At 41.7% G+C, this 23,492-nt stretch overlaps 2 protein-coding genes across 2 annotated transcripts in view; both read left to right on the top strand.

Annotated features, from left to right (window-relative positions):
• TRPM8 (transient receptor potential cation channel subfamily M member 8) overlaps positions 1–9,366 on the top strand; it is a 32,759-nt gene extending 23,393 nt beyond the window's left edge. The window contains exons 20-25 of the mRNA XM_019616851.1: positions 3–180; positions 1,280–1,470; positions 3,727–3,826; positions 4,616–4,649; positions 5,936–6,016; positions 7,213–9,366. Of these exons, the coding sequence (XP_019472396.1) occupies positions 3–180; positions 1,280–1,470; positions 3,727–3,826; positions 4,616–4,649; positions 5,936–5,986 (554 nt within the window). The 3' untranslated portion in view covers positions 5,987–6,016; positions 7,213–9,366. The remainder of the gene's footprint in view (positions 1–2; positions 181–1,279; positions 1,471–3,726; positions 3,827–4,615; positions 4,650–5,935; positions 6,017–7,212) is intronic.
• Positions 9,367–14,396: 5,030 nt separating this feature from the next.
• Positions 14,397–23,286, top strand: SPP2 (secreted phosphoprotein 2). The gene is made up of 7 exons (XM_010713232.3): positions 14,397–14,532; positions 14,620–14,744; positions 15,288–15,410; positions 16,969–17,079; positions 18,801–18,855; positions 19,231–19,320; positions 23,052–23,286. The coding sequence occupies exons 1-6, from the start codon at positions 14,448–14,450 to the stop codon at positions 19,308–19,310; spliced, it is 579 nt and encodes a 192-aa protein (XP_010711534.1). The 5' UTR covers positions 14,397–14,447; the 3' UTR covers positions 19,311–19,320; positions 23,052–23,286.
• Positions 23,287–23,492: the final 206 nt, after the last annotated feature.

Here is a 23,492-nt window from a genome sequence, read left to right as displayed (position 1 = left end):
AGGTACCACCTACAACTTTGATCGCTGCACCTTTTCTGGGAATGAGTCCAAGCCCTTGTGTGTGGAACTGGATGCCAACAACCAACCCCGCTTCCCAGAGTGGATTACTATTCCCCTTGTGTGCATATACATGCTCTCAACTAACATCCTCCTTGTGAACCTACTCGTGGCCATGTTTGGGTATGTAATAAAGGAGTGATCATCCAGTATTTGGTCTTGTTGAACCTCATCTCATTGGTTTCAAAGTGATCCAGCCTGTCCAGATCCCTCTGTAGGGCCTTGCTACCCCCAGGCAGATCAACACTTCCTATTAACTTGGTGTCATCTGCAAACTATTAAAGAGCTCTTAGTAATCACCAGCTGGAGGGGGCCACCATGAAGCCTCCCCTCAGCCTCCTCTGCTCCAGGCTAAACAAACCAAGGGTCCTCAGGCACTCCTCACACATCACACAGCAGTTCCAGTTAATAAAACCACATCTTTATTATCACAAAAAGACTGCTGTAATAACTCATCCATTTGGTCTAACACGACTGATAGTTCTGAAATTTGGGATTGCACTTATCATGTAAAACAACAGATAATTTCCACCAGCACACTTGCCATTTAAGGTCCTACGTTATCCCATGGAAGGGTTCATGAGGATCTCAACACAGGCATTCTGAAAACACCCACTTACCATTTAATGACAACAATAGAAGTTCAGGCATTCTGTGAATTTTTTGCTCTCGTGGCTTTGGCTGTGTTGGGATCATGCACTACTTGAGTACTGTAGGTCTGATCCATGCCAAAAGCTCTCATTAATATCTCTACTTCAATAGCTGCTCTTTTTTTTTTTTTTTTTTGTTAAGTGACCTATTTTTGGGGTTTCTTTTTGCTTAGAAAATATGTTAGCTGGTGAATTAATGAGATGTAGTATCTTGCAGTGAAGCATTCTGTTCTCATGTGTTTCATGTGTTTAGACTGAAAGAAAATTGCCTAGAGCTAAGGTAGTGAAAACATGTGGAATATTTTCTCCCGTTTTCTAATTTTTGAGTTTATTTTTGACTTCATCCTTGTTTTTTTTCTCCTCTACTGTCTTAATTCCATACATTTTCAGATTGCTCAAAAAAGGATTACACAAACTCAATAGCCTTCTAACCAGGGAAAATGACTGGCTCCAGGATGACCTTACCAAAACACGTCCTAGTACAATAAAGAGAAATATTGTAACTTGCCTCTGATTGAATTCCTTGGTGAATAGCTAACGATATCTGTGTTTTCTCCTCCTTTGCCTGTCAGTTACACTGTTGGATCAGTACAAGAGAACAACGACCAGGTGTGGAAGTTCCAGCGTTACTTCTTGGTCCAGGAATACTGCAGTCGCTTGACCATCCCCTTCCCTTTTGTCATCTTTGCCTACATATTCATGGTGATGAGGAAATGTTTTAAATGCTGCTGTAAGAATGAAAGTAAAGAGCCATCTATTTGTTGTGAGTAGGACTGTTTCTTACTCCTTGAAAGTCAGCTCTGGGGCAGATGCATTGCAATTCTTTCATGATGTGCTGTGCTTAAACCACATGCTTTGGGCAGGAAACACTCAAGGGCAGTGTAGACCCTCGAGGAGGTGGATGGAGTGGAAATGGAGAGCAACTCATTTGTGTTCTCCATCAAATGCAAAACCACTGGAGATCTTTTTGATGAGATACAAATCAAAGCCTCAGCTACTTCTCAACTCTAATCTTCATTCAGCTCAAAGTTGTGCTCTGTCTGGGATATGGGAAATAATACTGCTCGCATGCTAAAATTCTAACAGGAGGTTTCAAAAATGTTGCTTTTGTTGTGATTCTTACTCCCTGTCCCTCAGTAACTTTGAGTTTGGCCTGGTTAGAGAGCTTTTTAGTTCTACCATGATACCTACTCCACTAGAGAACTGTGAAGTTATCCAGTTCTTTCCTGTCTTCTGGGGCAGAATTAATGTGTATAAATCAATTAAGTCTTCAAATTATTTGTATCATTTTAGGACTGCTTGTGATACTTGCTAGCTTTGAAAGTTGTTTTTGTGTGTGTGTGTGTGCGTGTGTTAGAGCACTGAATAAATTCATTCAGAGGCAGTCATCTGCATGTTCTGCACAAAGAAATTAAAATAAACTTTTTCTGATCAGCTTCTGGTAGGACATTCCTCCTGCACGGTTCCCAAGTGCACTGATGCTTGACTTGGTATGCTCTAAATGTTGAGGTAACTTGTACAAGAGGTGGCCTTAGTCTCCAATTACTACTCTGCCTCCTGGAAATTCTTTTTCCCTTTCTATCTACCAGCTGATACAACTATTAGCTGCAAGGGTAGCCTGACAGCTGTTTTCTTCATGGGCTCTTCCATCTGCTAGCATGTGATGGAATGAACTACAGAGACTTTCCTGGCCCTCTGGGCATGGACAAGTGGACAAACCACCTCAAAAGCAGAGGAATGGTTTACTCCCCTAGCAATCTCCTTATTTCCTTTATCAGAGAGCACAGATATGAATTGTTTTAACAAGCTTTTTTCCCCCAACTAGTGGAATGTCTTCAATTATTAAGTGCCATTTAGAAGCAGAGGAGAGATAAGTTGAGCTAATTGACAGACTTATTTCCCTCCATCAGCATCCTGATTTTTGCCGTGCAGCACAGGCAGGATTTGTTACTTCATTAGGACAAAGGCTATATATCTTAGGGCTATAAAATTCCTTAGTGCTGACTAAAATGGTCTTGGCTGTCCACTTCCCTTTCTGGGAAGGTTGTTTAACAGATATTTCTGCACAGATGATGCACACTTGTGCATCTTGTAGTGACAGCAAATATAAGATTAATTAAAGCCAGAATGTCACATTAGTTGACATGTTGATGGGAACTGAGAACTGCATGGAGAAAGCATGCTACTGAATTGACTTGCACTGTGTAGAGGAATCAGGGCTGAAATCATTTTTTGGCTCTTGGCTGCACACCTCTGTGACTGAATTAATTGCTCCTGAGGTTACATCAACCTTGGTGCTTCTTTAGAGAGCTGCAGTTGGTCTGGAGTTGCCAACAGATAAGAGTGTCTGTAATTGATATACAGGCCTTATGCTGGCTTTTGAAGGGGAAAACTTAGCTAAATTTTGTCATTATTAAGACCCATATGGTTTGGGCTAATCCAGTTGGAACAAGATAAAATGCAGAAATATTATCCTAGAGGACTTCGATGCCTCCAAGTTTGTCTTGCTCTTTGTCATTCTGTAATTTACAGCATCAGCAGGAGATGCTTTTTAAGAGAAGTCAGTATTACAGCATTTTGAAATGTTTGGATTGAATGGCAGGTTATACATGTTCCTAACAGATGTTATTCTTAACAATCCAGGAAAATGTAGAAGCAGTGAATACAAACAGAAAGTTGACACCCACATAGGAACCTTCCTATGCCTGGTGGAATGGCTGCAGTTTCACAAAGCACTAACAAAGACTCAAAAAAAAAAACAGGGAGACTTTTGTTTGTTTTTGTTGCTGTTGCTGTTTTTAACCAATTGTGATTGCCAGGGGCATGCACTATAATGCATTAGGGTCATGTTATCAGAACGTTCTCAGAGCTGGAAGCAGGGCTGTGAATGTTCTCTATGCAGAGAAAGTAATAGTTAGTAAGCACTAAGCCAGCCTTTGTGCATCTTGCCAGTAGGGGCACAAATGGACTGAATCTAATGTTTTCTCTGTATTTTTGTTTTTTTACATACATTCCCCAGGCTCAAAAAATGAAGACAATGAAACTCTGTCATGGGAAGCTGTCATGAAGGAAAATTACCTTGTCAAAATCAATACCAAAGCCAATGATACCTCAGAAGAGTATGTCTACCCTTCTTTGCCTTCATTCTGTTAACGCTCTGTTGAGTATTTTTAGTGATCCCAAGTTTTCAGCAGCTCTAAATTTTTACAAACTATTGTGTATATGAATAAACCCAGTAAGAACTCAATAAATAAACCCAGTATAAAGTTGCCTTTTTATTTTTTTAATAAGATGATTCTTTTTTTTTTCTTTTCCTTTTTTTTTCCCTCTCTATTAGTTCCTGCACATTGGCTTCAGAAATAATTGATTGGGCTGGTTGGTAAAATGCTTAGACTACCAAATTGTGATGCATTGATTATTTTTGGGATCAACCCCAGCATTTTCAGACTAATAGTATAAGAGGAAAGATAAAGCTAGAAGCTAGAAAATAGCTAGAAAACATGACCTGCTATGTATGATGGCTTAATTTTATAGCCAGCTTCCAAGAGCTTCAGAATTTCCCTAAATCAAATGTAAGAGAAGGTCTGATAAGAATAGGTGGGGAAAAACAGCCTTCCATACTTCTCTATCCCTGCTGTGGAGATTGCCATTTATGAACATGTTAAGTCTACACAGAAGGACTCAGCATTGGATAACACGTTAAAAGCAACAGTTCATGTTTTAAATTTGAAGAGTCTTGACAAGAAAGATGCAAAAGTGCAGCGTTAAGGATAATTTGTATGTAGTTGCAGTAAACACTAAGTGTAGGTAAACACTTTTTGGCCAATGAGGAGTAGATGGGGTAGTTAGCCAAGACTTATTTAGTATCTGGATTCAGCCCTCTCTTCTGTGTGTCTTTCTGTTTTCAGGATGGTTCATCGATTTAGACAACTGGATGCAAAGGTACTTGTGTTTCATTCTGCTCTGGGAGATGTGCCTGTGTCTGATAAAGCAGACAGTGACTCACTTGGAAAATGAATCATTTGTCTTCTTTGTTGCTACCACCAGGATCCCATATTCGTGTTGCTTTTTTAACCTGCTCCTTTGCACCCTTGATTCTATATGTAGCTTCATATTGTGCTGGAAAATGAAGTAGAAAGATGCTTACATAGCTTTGGAGAAGTGTTTTGCAGTACCCTTGATTGGATGGACAGCAGTAAAGCTAACTATCCACAAAACTGCAGCATTCAGCTGTTTATATGACCCTTGAAACACTGATGGGAAGAAGAAGCATTACACAGAATATACCCTTCTCAAACACATGTTCTGTTAAGTTCAGCCTCTAGGCCACGTTGCAACAGGGATATCTGCCATAGGCCTTGGTAGGGTTGTCTAGTGAATACCACCTCTGGGGCTGCTCAAGATGGCTTTTATGCTCTTATTTCTCTGACAGTGCATCTGCATTGCTGTAGAATTTGAAGGCAGCTGCATGTGTGAGAATGATTTCTTCAAAGTATTGTTGTTTTTTTTTCCTGAAAAATCCCAATGACTTCCCAAAGGAATAAGGTCTTACTCTCCCTAAATTGTGGTGCTAGAAAATATTCCTTGGCTTGGCATCTCTGCAAATTTGTATTGCAGGTGTTAAAGGAAAGGGATATTAAAAAACAACAACAACAACAACAACAACAACAAAAATGATTTGGAGTCCACAAAATTACACTGATTGGCCATCTCTGCTTTGAAGGAGCAAAAGGAGAAGCAGCTTTTAGCTGCTGTGATGCCTGCTTGTTAAATAACTAAATTACATATGTATTAGGGCTCACTGCATTAACTGAATAGCTGAAAACTGCAATTGGAAGCGTCTTTTTAAGTACTATTGTATTTGAGATAATATTTTGCAAGGCAATTGCTTGTAACTCATATTACTTATTAGCATTACTTTTGTGTGAAAAGCAATATTAACACTGCTTCATTTGCTGCCGAGGTGTGACTACTGAATACAAAGAGCAGTCAATTACTGCTATCTAACTAATGGTTGCACCCACAGGGTAGCCAGGTAAGCAGGAGTTCAGATTAGGGGTTTTATGCTCGTTGTTGCTGATGTTGTATGACATTTTCTAGGGCATGTTTGTTTTATGTTGTTTAAAGGTACTTAAAACTGCTTGCTTTTTCTGTTCACTTTCTACCAACCTGAGCTGCAATCATATGCTGGAATGAGTTAGACTGACTTGTTTTTTTTAATTCTTAAGCTCTCCGATTTGAAAGGCCTCCTAAAAGAGATTTCCAGCAAAATCAAATGAATGTGACTGAAAAGCAGCTATCTGAGCAGGGTAAGCCCTCTTTAAATCCATCCTCTGACTTGAATGATTCATCTCCATTCACGATATTAAATTAATGTGCTTTTGGAAGTCCAACTAGAATTAATCAATTAAAAATATAGCTTTCTACCTAACAATTTTTGGCAAGGTTTAAAGTAGCTCATTCTGCTTTCTTGATTGTAGAATAGCAGACTTTTGGAGATCATCTCATCCAAGCTGCTCAAACAGCACCAGCTCAGATCAAAGTTAGCTGCAGTTTGGGACATTAGATACACATGACATCCAGGGTTAGCACTAAGCTTCAACAATGATGATAGAGTGGCTGGGAGAGTGTTTGAAAGAGTGATGAGTGACTGGAAGTCTGAACAGCATAATCTAGAAAGGAGGGAATTAATTAGCCTATGAAAGAACTGAGAAGATGACCATTATCTTCAGCTGCTGTAGTATCATAGGATAGTTGTGGTTGGAAGGAACACTTTGATCCAAACCCTGCTTAAAACTGGGCTAGCTCAGATCAAAGTTTTAGGAGGAAGGAAACCATACATTCTTCATACACATAACAGGCCTAATTCACAGCAGAGCAGTTCTAAGCTAAGTGACAGGAAATGTTGTTGAGCACTAGCACTTGTGATGCCATAAAGCAGTCTGCTTTGGGAGCTTTCGAAACCCAGTTTGGCTAAAAGCTGCCTATAGTGTTTTAGGTATATTTGGTCTTGTCTTCAGAATGGTGGACGGAACTGGTCTCTGTGGAGCCTTCCAACCTATTTATGTCAGAGCTTATGGAAGTGACCTCTTGTTGTTACTAATCAGTGTCTTGAAAAGACGAAGTCCCTTTCCAGCTTATGCCCACTAAAATGTCTAGGTGACATCCTGGATGTAAGCATCTGCAAAGACATAATATGTGGGGCACTGGCACAGGTTGCTCAGAGAGTTGGTGGATGCCCCATCCCTGGAGATACCCAAGGCCAGGCTGGATGGGGCTCTGAGCTCCTGATGGAGCTGTGGGTGTTCCTGTTCATTGCAGGGGAGCTGGACCAGATGGCCTTTAGGAGTGCCTTCCAACTCAAATGATTCCATGATGATTAGGTGATGCAGAGAGTTCACTGATTCAAAGTGTTGTGCAAGACACCCAAGGTTCCAAGTGGACATCATGAGGGTGAAAGCAAATCTACAATCTCAACTCTAAAATTTTTCTTTTGCTCACACAGGTTCCGATTCACCAAGAATCTCAAAGCTGGCAGTAACCTCCACGCAGTCACCAGTTCACCATAGTGTCAGTGTCTCAGTTTTGTTTTTAACAAGACAACCCTTTCACCTTGTTGGATGATGATGGTAAAACGTTAAGACCGTTTCTCTCCTGTCAGAACTCCTGAATTACTCAAGCTCATTTTCCCTTGCTTTCCCAGAAATTCAATGACAGAAGATAGTTCTTATCAGCTTCTGTTAAAATTCACTCTTACTTCCAAGTGTACTGCTGCTGCTGTAATCACTCTGCTTTTGAATTTCACTTGAAGGAATCTATTCATAGGTTTCCTTTAGCTGCCAATTGCTTGTTTTAATAAATCTCCCTTTCCTCTCCTTCACGTAGTAGCCACGTCTAGCCTGTTAATTGTACAGCTTATCTGCTGAAGTCTATAAGCTGGCATCTCAGGTCCAACAGCCTTATCTTGGGCTGCACATGAACTTCCCTCTTCTACCTGTAACTGTGTAGCTAGCAATGCAGAAAATCAACTATTACAATCCTGTGTGAAAAGGATGTAATTCATACTGAAATACTTTTGAAAAGCCTTGTGTATAATCCTTACTTGTTTCTATGGGTGGGATTGGAGCATTGTAATTTGTTTTTTCTTTCAAGCATCTTTGTGCAGATGTTTGCTAGCTTTACATTTTGTTATACTTGCTATGATCTGGCTGCTCTTGCTGTTTTCTTTCTAAAATAGCCAGCTGATTTGTGTGGCATTTGTGTGAGATAACCTGGCACATTATCAGCTGTGGGGGAAACCGCTCCAAATGCCATTCATTTACTTTGCAATATGTATCCATCTTCATCTCCAGCATCCAGGAGCAATCACTCAGTAGGTTTGATTCTGAAGACTTAGATAGTTTTCCTTATCTCACTATGGCACCTTTAGTCCATATGCTTTACCTTGGCATACAGGTGGTTTGAGGGGCGTCAGGCAGAATATGTGAGGCAGGACATATACAGCTAAGTAGGTGGAGAGAGAATTTCTCTGGAAGCAGAACATTCCTATAGCAAATCAACTCATCTAATGCAAAGAAAGCCATTTACTGCCTAGCTAAAAAGCACAACAGGGCAACAGAAGGATACAAAGCATGGATGTTTTGGGGGAATGTTTCTACCTCTGAGATGCAGCTGACTGAGGTACAGCAAGCTGATCAAAGAGGCCAGTACATGCATGCATTCTGCAGGTAGACCTTTAAATCTGACCCCTTTTTCTTACATACCAGAAAACACTCCAGATTGTCCTGCTTCACTGTTTGCAGAAGCTGCTGCTCTGTTTGTAGCTGTAAAAGCAATAGTTTTCCAGGGAAAACTGATGAGGCCTTGACAGAAGGGTTACTAGTTATTTCTTGCTGCTTGACCTTTCCTGATGTTACTGTACATCCTGCTTTGTCCTGAGGTATAGAGCATTACAAATAGTAGTGTTCCTAATTTATATATATATAGATATTTCAGTATTTTCCTGTAAAAAGGATTAGGAAGAACTCAGCAAGACCTTCATAGTACTCTGTGGCATGAAGATCACATCATAAATGATTAACATTGGTTTACTTTCTAGAAATTATTTCTTGTGTGATGTTTGTATATCTAGGATGTGAAAAATATGCTTTCTGTACATAACTTTAATTTATAAAACCTGCAGGATATATGCCAGAACTCATAGTGAATAATTCCTTTGTGAAATAGTGAATGTAACTTCGAGACGAAGTCAGAAAGAACAAAATGCTCGGGATACCTATTCCTGCTTCTCCACTTTGTGTGTGTGTGTGTGTGTGTGTGCCTTTCCTTTCTGGCAATGAATCCTTGGACAACTCAAGCCTTGAGCTTGGCTTCCTTCAGCCATGGCCCCCTGCTCTGGGGGGAGGAGTGGGGATCTCTTCCAGAGAGAGGAGGGAAAGAAGGAAGGAGCCTGCCTGGCTCCCTGCTGCCTTGCAGAAAGGAGATGGATGTGACTGAACGAGGTTTGTGGGCTTTGCATGGATGGATGGATGGAGCCCTGCAGCAAGAATTGGCTGCCATAGTGCCCAGTAGACGTCCTTCCTGGTTAAACTTCTCCAGAAAAGAAAATGGGGTGGGTTGGCTTGGTGTTTTTTTGTTTTGTTGGTCGTTTGGTTGGTTTTTTTTTGAGGTAGTGTTTAAGAAGGAAGAGAGCAGGGATTAACACCAAATCAAGATTCTCCTGCAGAGTCCAAAATTCAGCTGGGACAGCCGCTGGGACAACAGCAGGTTGTCTTCTGAGAATACATTCAATGGACACAACAGCACAGGATCAGTGCAAGCAAATGTCAGTCTCCCCCCCTTCACAGGATGAAACAATTGCTGTTGGCAGCTTGTTTAGTAAGCAAAGATGGAGCCCTAGTAAGTGAAAGTGCAAGACTTAATGCACTAACACACAATATCATGTGGGGTGCAATGAAGAACACCAACTCTATCCCAGACTGACCCAGTATAGCAAGATGTGATTTGAACAGCGTGCTGCACATTTAAATAAACTTGATGAGATAGTCATGTACCTAGAAGAGCTTGCAAGTGATGAAACGCAGAATTCACTTGGAAATATTTGCTCAGCTCTGCTGGAAGCTGATAGTGAACTGATGGGCAGATATTTGCAGATGAACACTTATGTACAATGTTTGGGATAAGGAAAAAAGCCTTGAAAATGATCAGTATCGTCAGCAAAATGTAAAAAACAAAATAAAAACCAGGAAGATGTATCTCTCTTTCTTTGGCTTTCCAGGTAATGGTCTTTGAGGCTGGAGGTAAAGTTTGTCTTGCATCAACTACAGCATTTTACCAGTGAACCCATAAGAACTATTACTGCTGAGCTGGCAGAAACAGGAAATATAAATATTTAATGTTTCAAAGGCTCAAGGGGACGAAGAGAGACCTCTGAGGTTCTGCTGCAGGCTGTGATGTTTAAGAGCAGCCACCCAGCGTGTAGTGTTGAGGTTTTGTTTGCTGCAATGTGTGCTTTCTATTGCTTCACTCTCAAAGTCCACAGCAATGACAGTAAAAACCACGCAGGTTTAGGCTGCATTTCTTAGACCAGCATGGATGGTGCACCTTAGGAGTACAGTGCAAAGGGGTTTGGGCACTGCCTCTACACACTTGTTGAATTTAATCTTTGTAAATTATTGTGATGACCTCAGTTCCTACAGCTTTCAGTCCTGAGACAGAGCAGCTCAGCGAGTTCCCTGGAACTACAGCAGGTATTGCAAAACATGAAACTTCCGTAGTACAAAATCTGAACTTACAAGATGGATCTGTTTCCATCCTTTCCATTCCCACTGTGGGAAGCTGAGGTGTCACAATGCTCATTTGTTTTCACTTCACTGTCCTTTTGGCCATCAAATCTTTTAGTCTTGCTAGTGCTTTAAGAGAAAGCTGAGAAATGGCACTGAGAAATGCAGCCAGCGTGGCATAGGGTACCGTTTCAGGAGGGTGTGTGGGCAATTAGAGAAGTTGGAAAAAAGAAAGACTTGTTTTCCTCCATCCCAGCTGCTCCAAGTGGGCAAGAGCTGAATAACTTCTGACAATCCATGGACCATGCACTGGTGTACCATTGCCTCCTAGTTTCTCAAGGGACAAACAAGATCTAAAGGGAGTTGAAGTTGAGTCTCTGTTGGTGTCTATGAACGATGGCTCAGGTCTTAAAGTCTTTGTTAGTTTGAGCAAAATCTGGAAGACTTTTTTCCTATTGCTATCATATATAGTCAATACAGCAATTAAGCTTCAGCATAGGTGAGAAACAAGTTAACGACAGAGAAGAACTTTTAGGGAGCCTTTTGATTTTGCCAATGCCAGAGCTAGGAAAGGAAGAAAAGAAAATGCAAATAGCCAGCTTTTGTTTTATCTAGAGAGACATCATTAACTTTTATCTGCCAGGAAACAAGCCATGGGGAGTAGTTCCTGAGTGGCTGGTAGGGTGTTTGGACTGTTTTCAAGAATACAGATGCAGCAGTGCTGCACAATTTACATTTTTAATGAAAATGTATGTTGCAATAATCAGAATTTCCAAATGATTGTACTCCCAGTAGTCTGGGAACAGCTGGGAGTGAAAGTGGACTGAAAACAGTCATATAAGAGAAGTTTACAAACTCTGATGTTCTCTTTTCTTAAATGGTGCGTAACTGTTTTCAGTGTACATTAAGTTGGATATATCTCCCTGCCCTTAGGTGCTTGGCAAGCCTGTAGCATTGCCAGGTGTTGTTGTGACCAAAGTGCAGGACCTGGCATTTGGTCTTGTTGAAACTTATACAGTTGGCCTCATCCTAGCAATCCAGACTATCCAGTTCTTTCTGTAGGGCCTTCCTACCTTCTAGCAGAACAACAGTTCCTCCCAGCTTGGTGTCATCTGCAAACTTACTGCGGGTGCACTCAATCCCATCTCCCATCATCCAGATCATCCATTCATCTCTACTCTCTGGAGATCTGTCCAGCTTGTTTTCAAACCCCCTGTCCAGTTGTTTTCAACACTCTCTGCCCAGATTCTCTGTTAAGAATCTAGAGTATCTCCAGCTAAGTTTAAATCTTCAGCATTGTGGTGCCTTGTCCTGGCTGTAGGAGGAGGAATATTATTGGCATTCCCATGGCACAGACAGCAGCTAAGGAGAACTGAAAAAGAGGAAGGACAGACTTTGCTACAGATGAGTGTCTCCAAGAGCTCGGAGGGAATGTCTGTAGCTGCAGTGAACAAGGAGAATGGATGTGCAGAGGAGGCTCTGACTTCTGATAAGGTTTCAGTCAGTATTTTGATCATGTTCCCAATAATCAAATTTAAGTTGGCTGGAAAAAAAAAAAAAGTCAACTTCATTTTGGAAGATGCGCTCACATCTCAGCTTGGGTGGGATGGCTCACACATATGATGTGGCACTACCCAGTAACGTGGCTCTGATAAGATGCCCTTTTTACACACTCTGCTTATCCCCCCTCCAGGCATGGCTTTTTTTTCTAGCATGGTCTCTGTTTTCATGTGCACTTTTAGCAAGTGGCACATGAGCCCTTTCCTTGTTTGTAGAATGACTTTTTTTCCTAAGATCTCAGCACAACAACATGGAATGAATCCAGTGACATTCAAGGCCCACACCTGGGCAACTTTTATTATCATGTCTTACAACTACATGGCCTTTACAGGTCTTTGTCCAAAACTACTTTCGTATTAGTGCTACCTACAAGAATCCACCCATCTGCCATCCGAACAGTCAGATTTCTCCAGTGTGCAGCCTTGCAGTTGTCTGCCATCCTGCAATCTGACTTCTTGTGAGAAGGAAGGAGCTCCCAACAACTGTGTGCTTCGTCCAGGAAAGACAAATAAACTATGGCAACGCTCTGAAATAAAAGCTGGTGTGGGTTTATGAGCACTGTTGAACTGTCACAGCTGTGAACTGCATTTGGCTCATCTGGAAGATATCCTCGATGAGAGCCAGGGACAGGAGAAACTCTTCTGATGACTTTGCTTGGCTTAGCTTTGCAACATTATTATTTATCACTTTTGGAGTGCAAAGCCCAGACTAAGGAGAAGATGAATTGCTTGTTCTTTCAGCATTGCTTGGAACATGACTTGCTTTAAATAAAGATGGGAGTAGCTTTCCTTTTTTGACTGCAAGTACTTGGAGGTTTTTCCCAGAAATAAGAATTTGTAGCCACCACTACAGCACAAGTTATGAATGTAGCAATGAGGAATGGCATGGAGGTGTGATATTGGCATTGCAGAGTATTGATAGGACGCTGAAGGCTCCCTTAATCCTAGTGTAGTCCACCAAGGACAAGCAAGTAGACACAGAAGTCTTAAAGGGGCAACCTGTAGTCAAGAAAGTATAAGCAATCAATCTATCACAAATATGGGGAAAATCAAGCAAAAAAGCAAACAAGGGAGGATGAGGAATGGCCCTATAAGTGATGTTTTGGTTCATTAAGGCCTAACTGTGTATTAAAAAACACACTCATCAGTATTGAGATGAGGTTAAAATGAGACAGCAGCAAGCTCATCCCAAATCTAGAATCTTTGAGCCCCATAATACACACATGCAGCAAAGTTGCAATAGAGGAAGCAATTAGAAAAGGGAAATCGTTTTGTAAACAGCACTGTGTAAATAACTGCACTTCTGTTTGGGGTTGTGCTTGCTTTGTGAGGGGTGACCAAGGACCTCACTCCACTTAGAATTAAAATAGAGGCTCTGCATGGATTCTGAATCTTCTTATTGACTCTGTCCGTTGGGCCTGAATCCCACAGGAAGAGCAATTCTTGATGCCCAACGTGGGACTCCCAAAGCAGCCTTGTCCTGTCTAGCTTGTTGGTGTTAGCAGTGGAGGACAGAATGTCTGGTAGAGCCATTAGATATGTTGCCTGCACTTGAAAAGTGAGACTAGCAAGTGCTGAATGCCTTGTGCTGGAGAGGGTACAGAGAACAACTTGCCCAGTTGCAGCTTGGCATTAGTTAGCTAAATGCTAAGGCGTCAAGTCTGCCCTGTCCCTGTGATTCTTTACAAAGCTTTCCATACTGAAGAAACTTTGTAATTTTTCAAAAATCCCATTCATCTCTGTGCAGAGAGTGAGTGCTGAGCGTTAGGAAGATGTGATAGGGGAAAGCAAGTGGTCTCAGACACTTGTTTGGTTAGCTGGGCTCTGGTTTGGCAAAAGAGGTCAGGGCAATGTGGGACTTCCTGAGGTGTGTGCTAATTAGCAAAGGGCTTATAAGGCAAATGGGCCTGGAGTGTCCCAGGGGTCTGCTCTGTGACTGGAGGATGTGTTCAGTGCTTAGTCCTGATGGGTCATGGTGTCAGCCATGTCCTGGTGCATGGATTTCCATTCTGTTCCTAGGAAATTGGGGGGTTCCAGCTCCTAAGTGCTTTCTGTTGTGCCTGGGATATAAAAGTGCTGGTAATGGACTAAGGAAAGTGTAGTCTTACCAGTTTTCAGGTTAAAGCTCATGGCTAAAAGTGAAATCTGCCACTGCCTGTGGAGCTATCAGGTATCTAGCGCTTCTTTTTAATGACAGTGCTAAGGAAAAATACAGCAGTCCATCTCTTATCAGAGAGCTACTGCTAAATGGAGAAAAGCTGACAGCAAATATTTACTCTCAGATCAATTCTGTTTAAAGTGCAATGTTTGTAGCAGAGCTTGAACACAGGAAGGTCAGATACAGTATCAAGGCTGTATGTATATAAAGACAGGAATATGCAGTGGATACTCTTGCTTAGATGGGGAAAACACGAGAGGATTTTGAGAGGCACACTATGAAGAGCTTGATTTTTGTCCTCACTCTGAGCGTTTTCTCTTGTTCAGGTAAGTTTTCAGAATTTTTCAGTCCTTTTTCATATGGCTTAGTTAAGGAAAACAGTGAACTCTAATGGAACTGTGTGTCTGCCTCAGGGTTTCCAGTGTATGATTATGAACTCCCTGTCACGGAAGAGGCTCTCAATGCTTCTATTGCAAGGATCAATTCTCAGTCTTGGGGGCCAAACCTATATGGTGTTGTCAGGAGCCACGTTAGACATGTGAGTGCACGGATAACAGAGATCCTTTACCTTAAATATGCTTTGCTGACTTGGAAAACTGGTTGGTTTTTTTTGTTTTTTTTGTTTGTTTGTTTGTTTGTTTTCCTAATCTTGGAAATGCAAATTTAGTTAGAGTTCTCTGTTGTGTCTTGGAAGAGGGTGGTCTGAGGCATTGTACAAAGCTACGACTTTAATTATTCTTTGTACGTGCAGTTTTAATTAGAAGCGTGTTTGGAGCTCAAATTGACCACCCCTAGAATAGAAGACTTTGATGGATATCCTTAAAGATTTTGCACAAAAATTAATTCAGAAAAGAGCTGGTGTTTCTCAAATACCTCCAGCTGACTGTTTTGCTTTGGGCATAAAATAATGTGGATTCCATCTGATGGAGGTAATTCAGTGCAGCTAAACATCTGACCTCTGGGTGAGCACTCCGCTTAAGGAGCTGACAAATAGTGACTCTACAAGCTGCACCAACTCAATGCTCTGCAGTTTTGTGATTTGTTTTCCAGGCTCTGCTTGATTTGGCCTTTCTCTTACCAGGTTGACATGTGGAACAGCAATGATTATAGACTAGAGCTGCAGCTCAGTATTCGTGAAACGGAATGCACAAAAGCTTCAGGAAGAGACCCATTTACATGTGGCTTCAAAGTAGGGCCTTTTGTGGTAAGTGCCTCTGGTGTAAATGGGAAACTCCCCTCAATGCAGGGTGATCTCTGGACAGGTTGAAACACTATTGATTGGCTCTCAGAAGACAAAAAAAAGCCCAAATGCAACCTGCAGAATAGAGTGGGTATTACATGGGAAGGGGCCACGTTGAGAAACTCTTATTTCTGACCAGTGAGGAATGCATGAGCTGCTCTGAGCTGAAACAAGAGGATGCTTGCCTTGGAATGGCATGAGGTAAAAGTGTCTGTGTGCTTTGCAAACAAATCCTGGAAGGAAAGCATAGCTGCTTTTCCAAGTTAAGAGAATGGTAAAACTGGTACTTGACCTGATTTATTTTCTACCAGGCATGTAGGCAAGAAGTCAGGAAAACAGGAGATGAGAACAGAGTTGGCAGTCTGTATAGGATGGTGTGCAGCATCCTCACAGCTTTGTGATGCAGCATGCAGTAAGGCTAGGAGTTGATGTGAGGTAGGGATGTTATGCTGTTTGGAAGGTTGCAACAAGGAAGGATTTGGTGACTAACCATAGTTCTTTTACTCTCCTGAATTCTTGTCTCTTTTCCTCTGTGAATGACTGCCAAGTTCATCTGTCCGTCCTGGGCACAGACTTTAGGGAAGAGGAAAGATTTTGGGAAGGCACTGAAAAGGTGGAACAAAGGCTTTTCTGTTAGATAATGAATTGTGCGACCAGCAACTGGAGGCAGTCTATGCACCGAAGAGAGAGGCAAATGTCTCTTTGGGTATTACTACTCTTGAGTTCAGTGGCTTGTGTGTGCGTAGAAGGAACAACGCAAAACCAATGAATGTTACTAAATTTTCTTCCAAATCAGAGGGATTGGTGGCTGTGAAGTTATTAATGCATCCTAAACGGACACTATCCCATAGGTCCCTCAAATCCCAATCAGAGGGCACCTGATTAGATCTGATTAGATCTATATCTTTTAGATTAGATTAGATTTGAGTGAAGGCCTGGAATAGGTTCATCTTGATGTGAACTGAATACTGAACATATTCATAAAGATTGAATGTAAAGGGAGGTGGCCCCACCTTAGGCACGATGGTTTGGTGATTAAGAAGATATGTCCCGTTTCTCTTCTTGTTGGTGCAGTACACCATGAAAGATGTGAGGATGTCAGATTTCTAAACTTGGGTGCAGGCTCTGCCAGAGCTTCTGTCAAATCAGAGAGACAGCTCCTTTAATGGTTGTTCAGCTTCTAGAGGTGGAGCTGCCATCGGCATCGCCCTGGGTAGATTTTCTGTTTGCGATCGGTGATGCTACAGCCATGAAAAGGTTTGGGAGAACTTTTTTCCTAACACTAGCAGGTTCAAAGCTTCATGCAGGTAATATGCAATTATGGATCAATAAATTGTGTGAAGTTATACACCGCTAGAATATATTGACCTGGCTGCAGACTGCTCCAGGCATGTCGCTTCAATTTTGTCCTCTTGGAATTTGATTAATAACCCCCTGTAAAGATTTCCCACTTAAACTCCCATGAAGTGCTTTGCACTGTAGCTTTGTTCCACCAGATTCACTCTATTTTTATCTGTTACAGCCAACTGCTGTCTGCAAAAGTGTTGTGGAAGTCTCCAGTGAGCAGATTGTGAATGTTATTGTGCGATGCCATCAGAGCACATTCAGCTCTGAATCGATGAGCAGTGAGGAGGTAAGGAAGTGAAAAACTGCTTTTTTGCTACCTGAGAACATAAAAATTCTGCTTATCTTCTTTCAAGGAGAAGTCAGGTATTTAAGTGTCAAGTCAATCTTTACAACTGGCTTTGACAGTCTGAAGCAGCAATTCAAGGACTTTTACGTATCATATCACTTAGCAGTGTTCTCACGTTGACAGTGGAAAAACTGAGGCGTGAAGGGGTATGGAATTTGCCCATAGTTCACCACTTTGTCCCACCCAAAATGTAACAGTCACTTAAGTCTTGAGTATTTTTTTTTGTGTGCTGTCATGTTGCCAGAGGACACTCCATCCCAGTAGTGGCACGTGCCACGGTGTCATTATTCTGTCCTTATTCAGACATCTGGTAACCTCCTTGTTCTGTGCTTTCTGTGCTTCTGACATCTATTTAGAGGCAACTGGAAGTTTTCAGCATAAAGCTGTTTGTCATTTGAAATCCAACTGCCTCCTCTAATGCTTCACGTTCCTTCCTATGAGAGGCTTGACCTTGCTCGATGGATGCCTGAATGGAGTGTGAATCTCTGTGACAGTCTGGCACATCCACCAAATGTGACACTCTTTCTCCATTGAAATATACACCATGCCTGTGCCTGGAAAATAGTGATTGGCACATCTTATAGACAGAAACAAATTCTGGCTCTGTTATCAAATCCCTCAGCTGAGCATGTAATCATAGTATAGGTGAAGAGAGTTTGCTCCTCTGAGATTGATGATCCACTCATCTTTACTTCTGAGCTCTCATCCAGTTTCTAAGATATGATTAAATGCTAACCCAATCAGTAAATCCCTGCTAGCTGCTTTCAGATTGTACCAGTATCCAATTTTTCCTTGAACTTATTCTTGAAATTGTATGCCTGCACTTACAACATAGGCCTGCAATGAGTACTGTGCTTGAGGATTATATTCAAGGAGTGAAGCTAGTTTCACAAGCAAAGTGGCAGAGGATCTATGGACAGCATTTTTGTTTATGGAAGCTGCACGTGGCGAAGGATTCCATGTCGTGTTCTCTTTATTTGAATTGCCAGCTTTTGTTCAGAATCTCTACTCAGATGGAGATAGTAAATGCACCACAGGAATTCTTGATTTGCAGAGCAGAAAGATAGTGTGTGAAGTACTGAAATACGTACAGCAGTTTTGCATGTTCAGTCTGTCCTCTGTGTTAAGCATAACTCTCATTTAATTGGGCACTAACTATAAACACTTGCTTATATAAGCAGAGCTCTTCCTGCAAGTCTTCTTTAACTGTCACTTAAAATTCAGTGCTGCTGCCAATATTCCTGCTGGGGGATGTATTTCCTACAAATTTAATAAGGAATAAATGCTAAAGAGAATTATTGCACATGAAAAAGAAAGTGTTTCTGAACAGGGCTGGACTGCAGCTCTTGCTCTGTGGGTTGTAACGCAGTTAAAGGGATCTCGGGTTGGCTCACAGTGAATGATGTTGATGTAGTGCTGATGGTATTTGGGTAGGAGAGGAGCTGTGATTGACGAGGTGATACTACTGCGATAGGAATCTATACAATAAGAATATAGAGAGCTTTAAAAACAGTAATTTGATGAGTCAAAGAGGTGCCATGTGTAGATAGAACAAGCTAATTTGGCTCTCTGAGTCCTGTTCTCTTGGCTGTATCTGCAGTAAAGGTCAGGTAAGGTATTAGGTACCAATTTCTTTTTGAAGAAACTGCTTTAATTTACAGATGATGCATTTGCTGATGACAAGCCCAAGCAAGCGAGGCAGCAGTCGCTCTGAAGGTAAGCCCTTTCTGCCACGCTGGACAATCCTGGCACAGGTTGGTTTGCCATTTGCATTGGCCATGTGGAGGTCATCTGTTTGAGAAAGAGGAAAATACAAAAGGCCAGCTGTTTGCTCAGGTCACATCCAGCTTCTGTTACAGTGGAGGGGTGCTTCTCACTGAGAAAGTGATGAAAGCATGGGGCTGCAAGACAGGGCAATGCTGAAGCTAGAAGCTTGCAGCCGTTTTCAGAATTGATGGATTTGTGTTTTCATAACCTGTACTTGTGTGCAAACTTACGGTTGTCTTGATATGCAGAATGCTGAAGAAACATGCTTGACAGCATGCAGCACTCATGCATGTCTCCATGTTCGTTCCATTTTTGTTTCTGAAGCCTTCTCATCAAGGGGAAGAGGCCGCATCAATGGTGACTGGCACAAACCTGATTATGCTAGCCCTGGCAAGATTGAATAATGCAATTTAGGTGAGTATCATAGAATCCTATAATGGCCTGAGTTGAAAAGGACCACAATGATCATCTAGTTTCAAACCCCCTGCTATGTGCAGGGTCACCAACCACCAGACCAGGCTGCTCAGAGCCACATCCAGCCTGGCCTTGAATGCCTCCAGGGATGGGACATCCACAAAACAGTACAGCTCCAAGTGAGGATTTTACGCACACTAAGTTTGTAGGTTTTGAGGCAGAGTGGGAAAGAGACTGCTCAGGATAAAAGACTTCTTTGGGAACATACTTCTTGACTGGGAGCATGTTAAAAGCCATTGCACCTGAGGCTTGCTTATGGGGAAATCATGGTGTGTCACTTGGCAGTGGGACCTTGGACAGGGCATCCATCCATCTTCTATCTTCCCACCTACCGCTTGTTCCCAGCTCTCAAATGTCTTTGTGCTGAAACTAACTTAACAGGGCCTTGAAGCTGCATAGTTCAAGGAAAAAAAAAAAAAAAGGAAAAAAAAAATTAGTAATAAGGTATCCAAAAGAACAGAGAAGCAGTTTTCCCAGGGCGTTTGTTGTAGAAAAGCTGTGATGGAGGTGTTTGGAGCTCAGGTAATGAATGATAGTGAAAGGTACACAATATTCAGTGGAGCTGGAAAAGCTTAACCTCCACAAACCACCTTAGCTGACCCACTTCTGAAGCTCTATGTGGGAGAAGCTCTCATTTCTGCTGGTGTGTTACCGACCATTCTATGGAGTGAAAAAAAGGGAAGTGTCTTTGAAAGCATTTTAGCAATAGAGAATGAATGTCATGCTCGGGCATGCTAAACTGATTTAAAATAGTTGGAAAAGGGAAAGGAATTATTTAGCACTATGTCTGTGCAATCAAAAGGGTTTCACACACTCAACTAGCAGGTGTTTGTCCCTGTAGACTGACTACAGAATGGAATGCCTGCATGTGTGGAGCTCAATTCAGGCCCTCTGCCTTTGAAACAACAGTTTTAGATGATATTTAGCAGTGGTGACTCACCAACAGCATGTTATTCATAAACATATCTGTGGCAAATATGTGTGCGCTGAAGGAGATGTGCCCCTACTCTCATAGCAAATAGACATGAAAGGAAAACACAGTCATTTTGTTAGGTCAGGTCTTTGTAAAAATGCTTTCATTAAATCTGTATGCTATTTTGGTTTAGCCTGCAAAGGTGCTGGTTTTATTCCTCTTACAGGGATCTCTGACTTTTCTGAATGCTTTTGAACTTCCTCGATGATATGCAGTGGCATTCTGGCACGCACTCTGCGTCCAACACATACCAAAATTATTTCATATGTTTGAGGTCAAGGAAAGTTATTCATGATTTTTTTTATTTATTTTATTTTATTTTTTTAAATCCTGTGTTTCGGTAACTGTGCGACCATGGCAGGCAATATTGCAAGCCCATCTACGATGGCCATGTTTGCTAGGTCATAGGAAATACATGCTGTGCTTTGAGATAACAGTAGCTCAGCTGGCATATTCTCTCAGATGAGAATATTTTGGAGTAGGCTAGGGAAATGGATTTAATAATAGAAAGCTTTCATCTCTTGCTCAATAAACCTGTTGTTGACAGGCAAAGCTAGACAAGTTCAGGTAAGAAGTGAAATGTGATTCTTTTTATGCAACAGTGCGGGTAACTGACCGCTGCAAGAATTGCTAAGGCAAGCTGCTGAAAGAACGTTTCATGCTGGAGTTATCATTTTCTGAAGTAGATTGTCTCTTCTTTTTGGCTACAGGAATTATTTGAGGAGAATCCTGGGCCAGAATGTACGCAGGAAGCTAGACTAAATGGTCTCACAGGTGCTTTCTGTCTCTGTTTTTATTTATTTGAATGTGCCAAATATTCAAGAGGAAAAAAAAATCAATGCAGCTGTTATATAAAGGACGTTTTCAGGTCTGCAGTGTTCAGACCTACTGACCTGCTGCTGCCAGCCAGGAGTTATCAAATTGCATATGAAAGAACCACACCAATGACTAAAGAGCTTATTTCATTGACAAATGCTAATCAGATTTTCTGGATTAATTTCCTAGTGCATCTCTGGAACTGGGGAGGCTGTGAATATTACTTGTCATGCTGTGGACTGGCCCCTCCAACAAATAGCTCGGGCACATGAGCAAGTGACAGCAGGAGAGCCAGCTGCTGTGCAAAGCTATTACAGCTTAACAACCTGAGCCTGCAACAAGTGTTAAGGTCGTTGGTTAGATATAGCACATATCTAGCTCTGCCAGCCATGAGCCTTTAGTGCAAGGTGCAGTCCAACCTGTGGCTTATGCCTGCAGTCACCAACAGTGCTTGGTTTCCTTGAGCAGGAAAATAAAGCAAGTCATTACTTGCATTAGATGTGTAGGTTGTGAAGACTGGTGTTCTCTTGCTGTTGTTAACCACACAGGGAAAGTGTTTTGTTTGTTTTAACATACAGTGGGATTCCTTCTACAGAAAGACAAAGGGCTGTGATTTCTTCCTGGAGTTTTTCTGCATGTTCTTAAAATGATCCTCTGACTGAGTTCTCATGTGACATAGCTGGCTGGAATGTGATGGTGGCAGTTGGCCTGGCAGAAGCCAAAGTCAATAGACTGTCATCCTTGGCTGTTAGGGATCTTTCAGTGAAAGAAGAAACTGGTAATACTGGGCCTCTTCCACTCATACCCAAGAAATCCAGGCTCCCAGTCTCAGAGTGAACTGGGTCCTTGTTTCTCCTACTTCCAGAAAAGCAGCATGCATAGCCCGCCTGGGGCACAGAACTAAAAGCTTTTATGCCCCATGTTCTTATTACAAAGCCATCAGAGGGAAGGGAAATCCCTGCAGAAGGGGATCTTTTGTGTAATGCATGAGCTCCACGTCCAGATCAGCTCTGAGAGCGAGAGCTAGGCTCATTTACCTCCTAATGACAGGCAGCCACTGTATTCCTCTTGCCTCGGAGTCTGTGATTGCAGAGCTCTGGGTGTTACCTGGCATTTATGACAGGCAGTAGGAGAGAAGACAGCATGCTCTCATATGTTGCGACCCTTTGTCACTACCACATGTGTGAACATTTGTTTCTGGCACCAATCTTATCCGTAGAATTGACTTCCAGAGAATTTTCACATTGCCATGGTTACAAACATGATGGAGATACAGTGCAGGCACTCACGTGTCCTCTTAGAAAAACAGATCTCAGATTCCTTTGTGCATGTTTAATTCAAATGCATTTCTCAGAAGACCATACACCTGCTTATAACCTCAACCACCTGTGCTTTTGAGACTCTCCAGTATGAGTTGGTTTGTATCCACTATGTTGCTTATGCTTTTTCTAACAGCCTGGGTTTATCTCTCTCTCTCTCTCTTTTTTTTTTTTTTAAACACTAATTAGCAATTAATGTGACTTTTTTGGACACGTGGTGTTTTGCGTATGCAAAACAGATTCCTCATTATATGATTGTGATGATAAATAATAAGCAATTCAGTGAAGTTGAATACCCTTTTTTCCTGGGCTGTGGATGTTTGGTTAATTCTGCTAAGCAAGCAAATTTTGAGCTATGCCCTTTTCCCACCACCTCCTTTTCTTGGATGAGATTAGAGAATGAGGAATATCAAGATTCAAGGATCATGGAATGAGTCATAGAATGGCTTGGGTTGAAAAGGACCATGATGATCATCTAGTTTCAACCTCCCTGCTAAATGCAACCCCTGCTAGGATGCAACATGTGAAAAGCAAACCTGATACGATTTCCTTCTCTTTTTCAGGAAAAACTATTCTGTGATGAAGTGAGTCTTTCCTTAAAATCACCTTCTACTTTACAGCCAACTGGCCATTGGATGAATTCGTCAGGTGCTGAATGGGTGCACTGCTCAGTCAGTAGTGTTCTGACTATTACAGCTCATCAGGAGGACTGTCTCAGACACCTAATGTAACTCTGTCCAGTATGTGTTGTACCATCTCGTAGCAATGATATTAAATGATCAAAGGATTGCTATTGTATCTTTGTGTTCTGCATTGCTCTCCAGTTACTTGTAATTTTCTGCAATGCTTGCAGCTTATTACTGATTACTTCAATGTATCTCTCTTCTGGAAAACAAGTCTTTTCAGTCTTGTCCCTTTCTCTGCACTCTGTGCATGTGTCCCCCCTTCTGCAGACCCTTAGGAAGGGACTGTGCACCTTGGCTTTTTTTTCTTTCTTTCTTTTT

This window comes from Meleagris gallopavo, chromosome 7, assembly GCF_000146605.3.
Source record: "Meleagris gallopavo isolate NT-WF06-2002-E0010 breed Aviagen turkey brand Nicholas breeding stock chromosome 7, Turkey_5.1, whole genome shotgun sequence".
In the NCBI taxonomy this organism is placed as follows: Eukaryota; Metazoa; Chordata; class Aves; order Galliformes; family Phasianidae; genus Meleagris; species Meleagris gallopavo.
The sequence above is the reverse complement of the archived record's forward strand: the minus strand, read 5'-3'. Positions and strand labels throughout refer to the sequence as shown.